Source organism: Drosophila novamexicana, unplaced genomic scaffold, assembly GCF_003285875.2.
Source record: "Drosophila novamexicana strain 15010-1031.04,08,12 unplaced genomic scaffold, DnovRS2.1 tig00000820-arrow-pilon, whole genome shotgun sequence".
NCBI lineage: Eukaryota > Metazoa > Arthropoda > Insecta > Diptera > Drosophilidae > Drosophila > Drosophila novamexicana.
The window spans coordinates 1,523,386-1,537,998 of NW_020824828.1; the positions used below are offsets into that span (position 1 = coordinate 1,523,386).

The 14,613-nt window shown below is 40.7% G+C and overlaps 1 protein-coding gene across 5 annotated transcripts; it reads right to left on the reverse strand.

Annotated features, from left to right (window-relative positions):
• Positions 1 to 3,556: 3,556 nt before the first annotated feature.
• Positions 3,557 to 5,384, reverse strand: LOC115764319. 5 transcript variants are annotated; one of them, XM_030707260.1, is made up of 5 exons: positions 5,232 to 5,382; positions 4,866 to 5,170; positions 4,253 to 4,795; positions 3,831 to 4,183; positions 3,557 to 3,776 (listed from the first exon to the last, which is right to left on the reverse strand). In XM_030707260.1, exons 1-5 carry the CDS (start codon positions 5,252 to 5,254, stop codon positions 3,750 to 3,752), a joined length of 1,251 nt encoding a protein of 416 aa, XP_030563120.1. In that variant the 5' UTR covers positions 5,255 to 5,382; the 3' UTR covers positions 3,557 to 3,749. The 5 variants fall into 5 exon arrangements, with proteins under 5 accessions (XP_030563120.1, XP_030563119.1, XP_030563121.1 ...); XM_030707259.1 differs by having other exon boundaries at positions 3,831 to 4,795; positions 5,232 to 5,381; XM_030707261.1 differs by lacking the exon at positions 3,557 to 3,776 and having other exon boundaries at positions 4,116 to 4,193.
• Between the last annotated feature and the right edge of the window lie 9,229 nt (positions 5,385 to 14,613).

The following is a 14,613-nucleotide window of genomic DNA, read 5'->3' on the forward strand; positions in this document are numbered from 1 at the left end:
TAGGGTTTGGTTAACTGCTAATAAAAGAAATAGGATTTCCAGTCTCAGTCCCGGTTCGACTTAAAAACAGTTCGTAGATTTGGTAACACGCATCTTTAATCTCAAAAACCGATTGAGACATTTCAATTAATTGCTTTATTCTTTATTCTGTACAACATTTAATCTATCAATTATTGCAGCTTCGCCTTAAGATTCTATTAACGTATGCATCTGAGCACCCTGTAGTTTCAAATGCGTTTCAGTTTTTATTTTTGTGCCTTTATTCGGGCAACTTTTGTTGCCACTTTTGTGTTTTGTTTGCACATTTCTGCGCCAACAACTGTCAATCTTTTTTTTGTTGTCGCTGTGGCGGCTGATGAAGCTTGCTCCAGTGGCACGGTCTACGCCTTTGTCGGCATCCCCCCCTTCGGCCAAATTCCGTCTTTATCCAGAACTTGGTCTCCGTGTCCGTCTCTAACTCGCAATTCGGCTCATGTGTTTTGATACACATATTGTATCGTTTTGTGCCGCGCAGCCAGCAAAGGCTCGTACGTGTGCTTAAGGGTTGGGGCTTAAGGTGTGTTGTGTATGTGTGTGTGTGTATTTGTGTGTGTGTACCTAAGGGGGTGGTGTACGCCATAAGTGGCTGTATAAAAAGAAGTCGACATTTATTTGCGAGCATGCTGTAAATTGTAAATTACATTTCTAATCTTTGTAAGGCGCTTCACACACACACACACACACACACACACACACACACACACACACACACACACACACACACACACACACACACACACACACACACACACACACACACACACACACACACCCACACACACGCACATACTTACCACAAGCTGGGCGCTATACTAACTACACTTTAAGGCTGCTGCAGTCTGTTTGGGAACAGCCCAGAATCTCCCCCAACGTCGCACACAGACAGCAATCTGAAGGACAGAGACAGAACTAGAGAGCGTCACGCACTTTTGCTCATTTGTGTTTTAAATTTCATTTGAGATTACAACAACAAATACGAGCAAAGTAATGTTAAGTAGAGAAAGTTACAATTTCGGTTGCCAACTTGAGGGAACGTCTTCCACGTCCCTCGAGGGACTCAGAGCGCTGCATTGTGCCTTTTATGCTCGCCGTGATTTGTGTCTGACTGTCTGTCTGTCTGTCCCTGAGTCTCGCTAGCTGTCTGTCCCTGAGTCTCGCTAGCTGTCTGTCTCCCGCTATGCTGTGTTTTGCGTGTGTCGCTTAAAAAACTGCGGCAGTGGCAATGTCACGTTTTGTGTTAATTTAATTACAAGAAACCATTTGTAAATATCACGACGTGATTTGCAAGGCACGCATAGCCGCACAGCAGCGCACCTACTACCAAAAGACACACACGCGCACACACACTCGCATGGAGACTGTGTGCTCCTGAAAAGTATATAGAATTTTCAGCAGTTTTCATTTGCATTTGCAATTCATACGTAAGCAAATTGTCTTTGCGGCAGCTCCTCCCAACACCCCACACCCTCACACCCACTCACCCACTCACCCAGTCCCTTGCCACTTGCCGCATCCCACAGCATCAGCAGCAGCAGCAGCGCCTGCAACGGTTGGTCGCAGAGTCGTTGGCATTCTGCCTGTTGGTAGCCACAAAAATGTCCCTTTTGGCGGCTACAGCCTGGCCAAATGTGTTGCTGCTGATTCTGCTCAGCGCAGCGCAGCATGTTGCCAAGCGCCGCAAGTTGCGCAACATGTTGCCGCTGAATCTGTGCGCCGGCAAATGGGCTTGACTTTTGTTTATGCTTTTTATGAGTGAACCCCACCTGGCCAGATCCTTCAGCTCAGCATGCGCAGGGCATTAAATGTAAATCCACCGTTGAACAGCAGTTGATGGTAAATTATTTCAATAGCAGATAAGCCGCTTAATGTCCCCATTTAATTATTGGCAGTAAACATATTTAGAGACAAATAACTACACGTGTGTGTGCGTGTCTGTAGCTCAAAAAGGTTCAGTGTTAATAAAGAGCTCACCCCCCGCATCCCACTACACATCAGCAACATACAACTGACAATTAACAGTCAATAAGTTTAAATGGCCATAAAAAACAAATTGAGCCACAAGGATTATGCGCTTAAGCAGCACTTAGCCAATCGCTGAAGAGCCAGGAGACCGATTCGAACATAGGTTAGACATGCGGATTACACATTTATTGTGCTTAGCAGAGATTATTGGGGCACTGCAACTTAATATCATAAATAATTGTAGGAGATAAAGCAAAAGAGACAAATATATCTGCAAGTGAGGCCACGTTCCGATCACGCTTATCACACGCTTATCGCGCAGCTGCCAAAAAGGTGCTTAAAGTGAAATCCTCGGATTAATTACAGGCTTATAATGAAGGGTACTGAATATAAAAATTATTAATTGTTGTACACTATATAGCTAAAGATACAAATGTATCTGCAACTTATGCTTTATGTGCTTGAGAACCAAGTACTCAAGATCCAAGGATAACATACACACTTATGCTTGGCAGCTACTATTAGCGCACTGCAGCTAAATATTATTTAATCTTGTACAGTATAAGTGCAGGTGAGGTCATTGCGCAGCTGCCGATAGGTACTCAAACATTATTGGAGATTCATGGATAACTTACGAACTTATATTTGGCTATTACTTTTTGGGCACTGCAACAAAAATTTGTACAATACATGGCTTAAGATACAAATGTATCTGCAAGTAAGGCCACATTGAGATCTCACACGTTTATCGCGCATGTGCTAATATTCCGCGAAAGATCTGTACAGTAGATATGAACTAATATCTCAATAGAGACTTACCAAGATGAAGCATAAGTATAAACAAGTTTTGCTTTAGCGGCCGCTTGGCGATTGTGATTTCGTGGCAGCTCAAGCAAAAAGCGCCAGTCATTAAAAGTTGCAATAAGAAACTACTTGGAGTGCACTCTGGGTCGCCTCGCCTATTACTTGTCCTAATGGCGTGCAATTTAAGCTTGGCGCCACACTCACGTGTGCCACAGGGTCAGGTGTGGCACTAGCAGCAGCAACAGCAGCAAATGGTGTGGGAAGGGGCGGGGGATGTGAAGAGGCAGGGCGCGCGGTTGTTGCGCACTTAAATTAAACACCCGACAGCACTTTGGGCAATTCATTTCATTTTTGCAACCTGGCAACAACAGAAGCTAGCAAACAACACGGAAAAATCTTCAAATGCAACATCGTGACAGCTTCATTCCCCACCAGCAACCTCAACAACCTCCATCTGCACCTCCGTTCAGTGAGACAGAGAACTGGTGGTGGCTGAAGAATGACCAAATGAAGTACTTTGAACGTTCTAGCTGTCTGCCACAAGATTCTAGAGATGTATTACCAAAAGTGCTGCTTTTGATATTTTGTGTGTGTGTGTGTGGGCATGTGTGTGTCCTCCTTCAATCTAAAGAGAGAACTGGGATCACGTAGAGTGTCTAAAATAGCCCAGCAAAAAAATTGTGTTGTGAACTGATTAGAAGAGCAATAATTATTTTAATGGTTAATAAAAATAAGACAATACAATAAATGAAATATTTGTGGTTATTAAGTAAATAAAAGTTGAATTGGTTCCCGTCCAGTTTCAACGATTGGGTTTTTATTTTTATAGTTCTGCTGCTTTTATTTTATAATTTACTTCTCAATATTTTATTCTGAGTTATTTAAGGTTGCAAGAGATTTGGAGAGCACCTTATTATTTCTAATGTTTTCGTTGATGCTTTTTGCTAACTCTTCAATTCGTTGCTTGGCATCTAAATTATGTTTATTACCATTTGGGAATCGCCTTGGAATTATTTGTATATTACCTGCAACGCCTTGACCTTGTTTTTTTTCTTTATATGATTTTGCGCACTTTGAGCTATCACATTTTGTTTATTTTCATAGAGGTAGCCCTTTGGCTGTTGATTTACAATTGTTTTGATACTACCCGCTTGGCATTCATTAAGATACTCATTCTTTAAACTAGATTGATCCATTAGGGACTTGAAGTTTTGCTGCATATTTTGATTTTTCTTGATATTGCGTGACATATCTTGAACTTGCTCTACCCTTTTTTTAATACAGTCGCTCTTCACATTATTTTGCTCCAGAGGCTTTTCATTTGGTTTAATTTGATAGAAGTGCCCTCTTGGCTGTTGAATTTCCTCTGTTCCCTGATCTTGATTTTTCTTAAGATAGTCGTTTTTCATGATATTTTGATCTATTGTCTGTGTATTCAGAATCTTACCTTTACCTTGGGCTTGATTTTCTTCAATACTATCCTTGTTCATATTTGGTTTGTTCTGATAGAAATATCCTCGTGGCGCTTGATTTGGAATTTGAATTTGGGTTTTCTTAAGATAGTCATTCTCCACAATATTTTGATCCTTTAGAGGTATCACACCAAGCTTATCCTGCTCGGGTAGTTCCCTTGGTTGCACATTTCCGAATGTTTTGACATTATTATTATTTTGCTCTAGTAGAGTTTTCACATTGTGTTTGATCGGCTGGGATAGGAGCGGTAACTTTTGTTTTTGAATCGATTTAACTGTAGGAGCGAGTCCTCGAATTTGTTTGGCTTTTGGATTCTTTATATTACTACTACTATTATTAGGCACGGTAAGTGTGTCCAACTCTTCCTTTCTAGGATTGATATTTTCTCCAAACATTTTCCAAACTTCCTCAGCAGAAGACTGGTTGTTCTTTGGCGCACACGTCTTATTTTGAATTGACACTGTCTTTAAAGGGGTATGCTTTCTATTATTATTATCGGGTTCAAATTGTGTTGGGCCTTTATAAGAGTCCGTTAATTACACTAGCATTATTTATGTATAAGTCCAAGCTTTACAGCCTCAACTTACCCGATGGCTTTTCCAGATTAGTTACATTCTCATCCGGCTGCGAGTTTCTCGATTTGTTTAATTCTGCTGTGTATAATCCGTAATCCGATATGACGGTCAGCAGGGTATTCCTCTTTTCAATAAAGTACTTCTTATAGTAAGGCGGCACAATTTCTTGCGGCTTGGGTATATATTTATGACCATCGCTGATACCAAAGACGCGAAATGGTGCCAGCGTTACGGTAGATGGGGAATCGCGCCAGTTTCTTAGCACTATAGTGCGTCTCCTCAGCGTTGTAGACAGATAATGAGATTTCACTTCGGGACTGAAGACATTTGTTAATTATATTTATACTTGCATTGAATATATTTAAGTATTTTGCTTACGATTCTGCACGGCTTTGGGCCATTTTTAGCTTTTTTAAATTGACGCTCTTTTTCTGAATACAACTTTCACTATTTGTCCGATTTTATGGCGACATATTTGCAAAGTTTACTTGATTCGTTACATGAAAAACGACACTGTGGAAGTTCTTTTTATGACAAACAGTAGTCAACACTGGAAAATGCCTGTCGTTGATTTTGTAAGCAAAATAAGAACTAATGAATAGAGATAAGCAGTGACTCAGTAACTAGTCAAACGATTGTTATAGGCCACAGTGACTGATCACGCATTTTTATTGAAATGAAGATGACTTTTTTATGATTAAGTCAGTGTTTCTTTATCACGAATACATTTTAATTTATATAGCAGTCGTTTGTGTTCTGTGAAAATTAATAATTAAAAGTTCGAGATGAGTCAAGTCCAGGGTATATCAATAACGCGCCCAATAGCAGTTACTGCCAGCCATCGGTGATATATCGCATACAAATATCGAAAATGCGCCCGATAAGTGATTGGCACGACTTGCCGAGGTCATTTGCGTTGCAATCGCAGCGTTTTATCACATTGAACAACGCCCAAAGGTGCTACCGGGGACGAGCACAGGGTGTAGCACATTAGTTGCCAACGCTAGCTTCACGAGTTGCAAGTGTATGCGCGCATCTCTGTGTCTGTGACTGTGTATGTGTGTGTGGAAAGCATTGATTTTCTTGGTTTTCGTAATCAAAAGTTTTGTTCCCACGGCGCGTTCACACTGATATTCTTTGCACACACACACACATGCGCACACACATACATACGCCGCTTAATTTGCTGCAGTTTGCGAGGACGACGACGAGGAGTCGTTGGAGTATAATAAATTTTTGTGTGCTACCAACACTCTGACAAATTAATTAAAATGATTGGCCTGCTTCAGTTCTGGTGCTGGCCCAGCCCCGCAGGAGCTGCCCCGACCACATCACACACGCACACCCGCGACGTTATGTAGATAAGCGAGTATGTGTGTGTGTCTGTGTGTGTGCGTGGGAGGGTGTGTAACATTTTTACATGCGCTTGCACAGCGCCTGCCGCGACGCTTGCGACGTGTCGTTCGCAATTAGCAAAGTAAGCTTAATGTGGTTTCACTTGAATTACTTACGAGTGTCGCTGCGGTGCACAGAGAGAGAAAGAGAGAGGCCGAAGTAGAGGGAATGGGGAGACAGAGCAAGCAAGGAGCATGCTCTCCCAACTGCTCATCAATTGCAGTGCTAACCGAAGCAGGGCCAAATTCAAGTTCATTTCGCTTCCAGAAATTTCCAACTGCAACGAACGCAATTACCAGCACTCGCAGTGCCCCAAATATTGGGTATATACTATATATGTACATATATGCATACATACATACATATGCATATAGTGCTATCCCTTACTGGTCTCACAAATGAGATGCACGCCTGCCATTTATCTTACAGTGATACGATCCGATACGACGTGTTCGTGTTAAGTCGAAGTAAAAATAAAATAATTCAATTATAGGTAAATTAAGTTGTTTATACTCATATTAAAATACTTATATATGATTAAAACTATGCTAGACCAAAAATTTTCTAAGACCTAAGCAAAGTAGGATGGCATATGAAAAGCTTTCAATTGATTCTGCTTTTATGATTAAATATTAGATACACTCCATGCTTATCAAAGTATCAAAATTAAAACTTTTTCCATAACAATACCATTTCTAATATCTATAAAACTGTTTTTAAAATATAATTATTTGCCAATCATATGCAAATAATTATATACGACATTAGAATCACAATAAATTGAATAACATTTTGCATTGTAAACAAATTGTGTATTGTAATAATTAAATTTTGCTAGCTTTTTAAAAATTTGACTCATTTTTTTTTTATTGATTTTTGTTGTTATTTTGACTGATTGTGTATTTGAATACTATTGTTCTCTTTCAATTATTATATTTGATAGAATATCTTCCTTTTCGCCACGCGTTTGGTTGTGACACAAAAATATTTGTCGTATTAATAATATTAATTTTACTTTTGTTACTGGCATTAGATTAAATATCATGGTCTAGCTTTGTCATTGACTCGAATTCCAAACTGCACTGCTTCGATCTGTCAAACTGGTACTGAAATATCATGATATATAAATAACATGTTATATTAAAGTAAATTGTATGATTAAAATAAATTAAAGACCATAAATCTACACATTTGAAATTAATGAGCAATAATAATATATTTATTTGTAGCTGCAATCAAATCAACTAAAATGAAAAGCACAAAATATACTCCAGCTTTAATTTACATATTATTATTTAGTCGCAATTTGTGCAATTGAATGTCACTGATTTTTCAGAGTTTCATAAAAATCCCAGTTGAAGTATTTTTTTTTTTTTTTTTTTAAAGGTAATAATGAGATTTATTTAACAAGATAAGTGTGCTGCTACCCTGCAAGGCAACTTAAACTAATCAGAAAATTAAACTAAAAATAACAAAATAATTCATGATAGAACATGACAATGAATTAAAGATAACTTATAGGGGGGAGGCTTAAGGGGTGATACTGGGGAGATCGTCTAAATTTTAGTATGAGATATTTATGTCAAGACCCGGTTCAGGAGGTCTTGAGGGTGGTGGCGTTTGAGTCTCCGCCTTACTCTTGTACGGTGACAGGCAGTATTTAGGCGTCTAGCTAAACAGTTTGGATGAGCTCCTAGCCTCTCCATGTATTTTTGGGCAATCACTTGAATTCTGTCACCTACTTTGGGCACCTTAAGGTCGCGCTCAATGTTACGTGTCCTTATGTACCATGGAGACCCAGAGATCATCCTCAAGGTCTTAGCTTGTAGCACACGGATCTTATTCAGGTGCGACTTGGCAGTAATACCGTACACCTGTATGGCATAGAATAGGCTGGGAGCTAAAATGCACTTATATATTTTGACCTTGTTCTCCAGCGACAATTTGTTTTTGGCGGAGAGTAACCAGGACATCTTGTTTAATTTGGCTCTATATGAGCGCTGCAGTGACGTGACATGTCTTTCGAAGGTAAGGCTTCTGTCTAGGATGACACCTAAGTACCTGTGCGCAAATGAATGATCCAGTACTCTTCCATTGAGTGATACGACTGGGCAGTTCTGCACTCGATTTGTGAAAGTCACGTTTGCACATTTACCTGCGTTAGTTGAAGTATTAGACAGAGTTCGGAAGTACACATATACACACAAAAATTCTTCGATCACACAATATTATTGCATACTTTCAGGGGCCTGCAATTCCCATATTTTCTCCCAAATCGCACACACACGCAAACAGGGCCAACAGCGAGTGCCTATATCGGTGCCGTAGCAGCTGCAACAAAAATGACAAATTTTGATTCAACTCACAGTTCATCTTACTTTTGTGGCTTACACGTTCAGACACATTGTATACAGATGTGTGTACATGTACATGTGTGGCTTGCGTGCTTGGTACAAGTGTGCAAGCCCAATGGTACATCCGATGACTCAAATGAGCCATCAACTCTGAGGTTCGACTGTTCATTTATTATTTGAATGAATAAAGTCGCTTAATTAACGTTTGTACCAATTTGTGTAAATGCCGTCGAAAGTCGTTGGTTACGCATCGCCAGGTCGATCAATTTTCGATCAGAAGCCATTGGCATTAAAATGCAAATTTCAGAAGTGCAAACACAACTTGAGAGAAAGTTGAGAGAAGTTATATAAACGATATGGATATGCAAAGCAAGGCCAGACAACGACGACGTCGACGACCACGTTGACGATGTTCTTCATTAAAGTTCTTGGTCTTCTTCAGCACAAGACAAAGTGAGAGTTGGGCATGGCGAAGGGGTTTTGCGTTTGGGTTGAGTCGCTTCAACAGCAGCAAATGAAACACGTAACTGGCAAAGTTGTGTGTCCAAATTGCAGACATGCCAACTCCTTGGCCCTTGGTCCCAAGCGGAATGCAGGCGCCACCAGACGCAACCTGGCGGCACTCAAAAAGAAGAAAAAAATCCTTCCTGCCCTTGTCGCTGCCATTGTTGTTGCATGCATAATAAGCGAGCATGAATAAGTGACACAGAGCGAAAGACAGAGAGAGAGAAAGAGTGAGAGAGAGAGAGAGTGAGGGAGAGCGAGCAAGAGAAAGAGAGAGTGAGACGGCTCAAGTGCACTTATGCGACAATTAGAAAAGTTTTTTTCGGATGACTGACTGACTGACGATAAGTGAGAAGTGGCAAATGAATGTAAATACGTGTCACTTTTGTTTTTATGCTCTATACCCCTTGAAAATGAGTAAGAAGAGTATTCTCCCTGTCCGTCGAGATATACGCTTCTATCTCGGAAACTACAAGACCTGAAGAGCGCAATTTGGCATATATATAATATATTTATCTATGTCTATTTTATATCTTCGCCCATTTCCATAATATGGAAACCCGATTTGTAAGGTATATCTCGCATAATATAAGCTTAACAAATTTAAAACGTTAAATCTTATATGGAATATTTACCTTTCTTTCGTGATATATCCCTACGCTTTGGTATATACACACATTTACAAGCCATATTTAAGCCCTGAAATCTTAAACAAATCAGGATACGAGCACCGTAGTTATTCGAGAATGAATTTCCCAAAGTTAGGGATTGTTTTTGCATATAGAAGTTAGTCCAGATGTCTGTTGCGTCAGCTCGTCGCTAGTTACAGGGTATCTGTTTGTCGGTAACTCTCGACCAAAGAACTCTTTATCCTGAAATTGCAATGCCTTAAGCAGCTGTAGCAATCAGTTCAGACGCACAGCACGCATGGATGCGACAATGTGGATGCGTATTGGTGCGCTGGCCTGGCAAATTGATGACCGCTTTCAAAAGCTCAACCTTACAGAAACATTATGTGCTGTCACACAAAACAAAAGTCATAATTTATAATGGCTTTATGGGCTCGCTCAAATTGATATAAAGGTCAAGAGTGTGCACGTGCTGTCGTGGTGGGCTTCCCAAGAGCATGACCAGTGTGCAGCATCCACGTTAGCTGGCCACATTCTGACGAGCATAATGCCAGCGAGCTTCAAACGAGGCCATTTTGCTGCTTGCCAGCTTGCCAGCCTGCCTGTCAGTACCCCGTACCCTCGATTCAGTGGGATGTGTGTGCCTACCACGGACCGACATTCATTACTGGCCCGAGGTTCCGCTGCCCGTGTGCTGCATTCACAACTCTCTTGCCACCTGGTTAAAAGTTTGCCAACATTTTTGAGAATGAAATTAAGTGTATTGCAGTTTGAGTGGCTTCTGCAAGGGATTAAGGGTGAGCCATCAAAACCAGCTAGCCCACTTAACATTTTTTGGCCAGCTGAGTAGCCCAAAACAAGCACTGGCCACTGGCTATAGTCGCACTTAACCTGCCGCTTTATTAAGCTACCTGTATTCTTATAAATCGTCAGCACATCAGCTTATATATTTCTGCTTATACGTATATGTGAGTGTGCATATATGTTTTATATTAAAGGCTCTGTTTTTGTTATCTTTCATCCTGGTGGAGGGCGCTCTCCCCATCATCTATTTATTAACCACATTGAGCTAGCAGCCGATCTGTGGCACTGTTGCAGCTTTTGTACCCCGTTTGTCAATAAATTAACGCACACACGCACTCATACACACACACGCACACAGACAAACTCACGCACACACACATGTCGTAATCAACTCATAATCAGTTATAATAAGTGCGGTCTTTGGCATATACTCTATTATAAAAGTGATTACTACCGCAAAAGTAAACCTCAAATGTATGCAATTTCAATGGTATTTTGATAATTATCATCGCATTATTGATAATCATCATGATAATGTGCTACTATTGAAAACAGCATAAGCACCCTTAACAACTTGTTTATGGAGAGCGCATCGCAATATCGGTTGACTGGCTGCGCCTTTACAGATTTGCAAAGATTTGACGGCATTTGCAATTAGCTAATGGCCGTTGTCCTTGTTGGTAATTACATATGCATGTGTGCTCCAAAATAGAGATGAGCACAGGTCCTGCAACGAGCACGAAACAAGTCAGTGCCAGAGCGGACAATTTATTTTTTAATATCCCCAAAAAATATGCTACACTTTTTATACAATTTTTGTTTTCGATTTTGGCAGCGAACTTGATGTTTTTTGTTCTATATATTAGATGTTTATTAAACGGCTTTTAAGGTCGCTAATTGCCTTATTGTTTTCTTAAGTTAAGTTCGCCAAGTTTTCATAGAAAAACTAGTGGATTTGTGGTTTTCAATATTATTATGAGTTTATCAGGTATCCGGCCTGAGGGGAGGTCGCCGCATCGCCCTGGGGATGTGTGGGCGGAGTTGGGGGCGAGTTTTTTTCCTGATGGGACGGGCACCTTGAAGAATGCTTGCGAGCCTATTGGCGTGTGTGGCTAGCCTGTTGTTGTCTAGGGCGCGGTGAGTCCTGATTGGCTCTTCGACCCAGGGGATCTTAAGATCTCTGCGGAGGACACTGTTGCGCACGTAATAAGTTTTTTGTTGAGACATTTAAATTTAACAAATATTTTTGCTTTTATTGAGTTATGTTAAAGATCTTTGTGCAAATGAGTTGTGTCTTTCATTTATTTGGCTCAGCTGTTTCTCCGTTTTTATCATACCCTTTTAGGTTTAATTGTGCCTTTATTAGTACGTATTTTAGAGGACTGGCCCGCGACAATAACAAAAAGCACGACCCGCGCTCAACACTATTCCAAACATTTCAAATGTTGGTCTCATATATCAGGTTGTTATTTGTACAGGTGTGTAAATATGGTATTGCCTTTTACAACACATGCTAAGTAGTATGTGTGGTTAATGTGTTGGGCAACGCTTAGGTTACTTTTGTTTAGTTTGGCTTCGGTAATATTTGAATATAATAGATTTTGAGCATAATATGTATCCCATTTGAGTGCATTTTTTGCCAGACAAAGCTTATACAAATGTGTTCCATAAATTCGCTATATCCATGTCCGACTGTCGCTGTAGGCTTTCCATGAGAAGAACAGAAACATATATATATATCCATGCATAGTAAATACTATGTCAGGCAATTAAAGAATTTCCGCACCTGTGTAACCCAATCTTGATCAGGTCACATGCTGCAGAAGAAAACATGGCATTATGATTCCATGGTATTTACCTAATATGAAATGTGAACACATTCGTGAGCTCGTACCTTGTGCAAATGGGGCAGTCAGCGAAATTTTATTTGAATCGAAAAGGCAGTGGCAGCGTGTGTGTGAGTGTGTGTGAAATGGAGCTGAGTGGTTGAGGTGTGCTGGGGTTAGTGGCCACCAAAACAGCATCAAGAGCAGCGGCAGCAGCAGGAACAGCATCGCATTTGGGTTAATCTGAATCCGAGACGAGGTTGTAAAAGTCATTCAGTCAGGAAGCAATAAAATGATTTTACGCCAATGCCATGAAAATGCTGAATTTGAATAAAGGTTTGTGGCGCTGTTTTGCCACATCCTCAAACGGCACCATCAGCAACCACCAACACCACCACCATCATCAGAAACATCTCATCATCATCATCATCATCGTCGTCGTCATCGTCCTCATCGTCGTAGTGATGCTCTAACATGGCTATCGATGGCGTCTTGGCGGTTGCTGTTGCTTCCCTTGGCCTTCACTTGCCAGCGTTTGTCCGCCTGCTGCTGCGGCTCCACAATTTTCTGCTGATGCAGCGGCCAACGTGACGCAGCTGGCGACGGCTGCAAGACTTTTACGCCAATTATGCGTGTGTGTGTGTGTGTTGGCGCATATGTGTGTGTGTATGTACGTGTGTGTGTTTGTATTCTGTGTGCGCGCATTTACGCAAAACGAACTGGGCTAATGCACAACGCATATTGAAGCAATTTGACTTGAAATGCTTATCCATGCCATTGCACAAGAATGCGTGTCTGCCTGTCTCTCTTTGTGTGTGTGTGTGTGTGTGTTTGCGTATATACACGTCCTTTTTTGGACGCATGCACACCCACAGACTCGCATATAAGTCCTGCCATTGACAGCATCAACTTTCGTCTTTAAAGCAAAGAAACTGCCCAACTGCCCTGAGATGCCCCCCTACACCCTACCATCCGCCAGTTGTGTGCCCCTGGTCTTTTGGGGCTGATGCAGCTAGTGGTTCTGCTTTTGGTCCGCCTTTCCGTCCGGCACTTTGCATTGCTCTCGTTGCTCTGGCTGCCATTGTCGTCAATTGCATTGCAATGGCCTGGCCCAGGCCATTGCGAGGCAGGAGCACTGAGATAGTTTTGAAGAGAAGTACCCCCATGTCAAGCTACCCTGTCACAGTCAACGTCTAATGTCTTCGTTTCGACTTTATCGACGTCTTCGTTGCCTCGTTTTGGTCCGGAGGTGCTCTTTATATAATCCCAGTCCAGCTCTGACTGCACATTCGCCACATTTTAAGCATCCTTTGCGTATCAATTTTGTCTGTGGATTCTTTGCATAAGTCATTTATGTTATTTCATTGGAGATTCAAACAGATCTGTGCGGCGTTTCCCTAACTTTGCTTTGAAATGCTTCAATGCCATATATGTTGTATGTTAAATAAGTTCTTAGCCCTTCTTTCATACAACATTCATATTCGCTGCTAGTGTATATCTAATTATTCGACATAATTGAGCGCTAATCAGTTAAGTAGCTAATCCACTTAGCAATCCAAGGACTTCGCACAGCACCTCCTTCTTTCTCTCCTTTTTATTTTTTTTATTTTTGGTAATGTTTGTTCAAGTCCCGCAGCGTGGCATTGCAAAGTGCTCCCATGACTACAGCGGTTGCCAGAACAGACAAAGCCAGCGAATTCCACTAACCAGTTCAACTTGGCTCTTGTTTTGGCTATAGTTCGAGCTGTGGCTGTATTTGTTGTTGGAGTCTTTTGCCTTTTAGCTGATTTTGATTATGTAAACTGTTTGTGGCCAGCCAGCAAGGAGTGGAGGTCAAGTACTAAATCTAATAGGGGTTTGTGATTGCTTCCGATTTCCTTATTGTCCTGGGCATTTAATTGAATTCAAGTAAAGGTGTATTCCGATTTAATTTAATAAACCAAAGGTGCGAGGAGTACCGAGATTTACTTTAATGTTACAAAATATTGACGAATTGGTAGCAAAATACTTTTCTAAAATAAAAAAATTAATTTGTGTATTTAAGAATTTATGCTACAAATTCATCTTCTTGATCTTCCCAACTTATATATTTATGTAACTGGTATATATATTTTAATTTTTAAATCAAAGCTAGCTTAAGATTAGATAATTTATAATACTTCCAGCAAAAGGATTTTTTTGGTGAGTGCAACACTGAGTTAAGTATTTCACATGCTCTCTGCACACATTTGTGTAAGTCTAATATTTC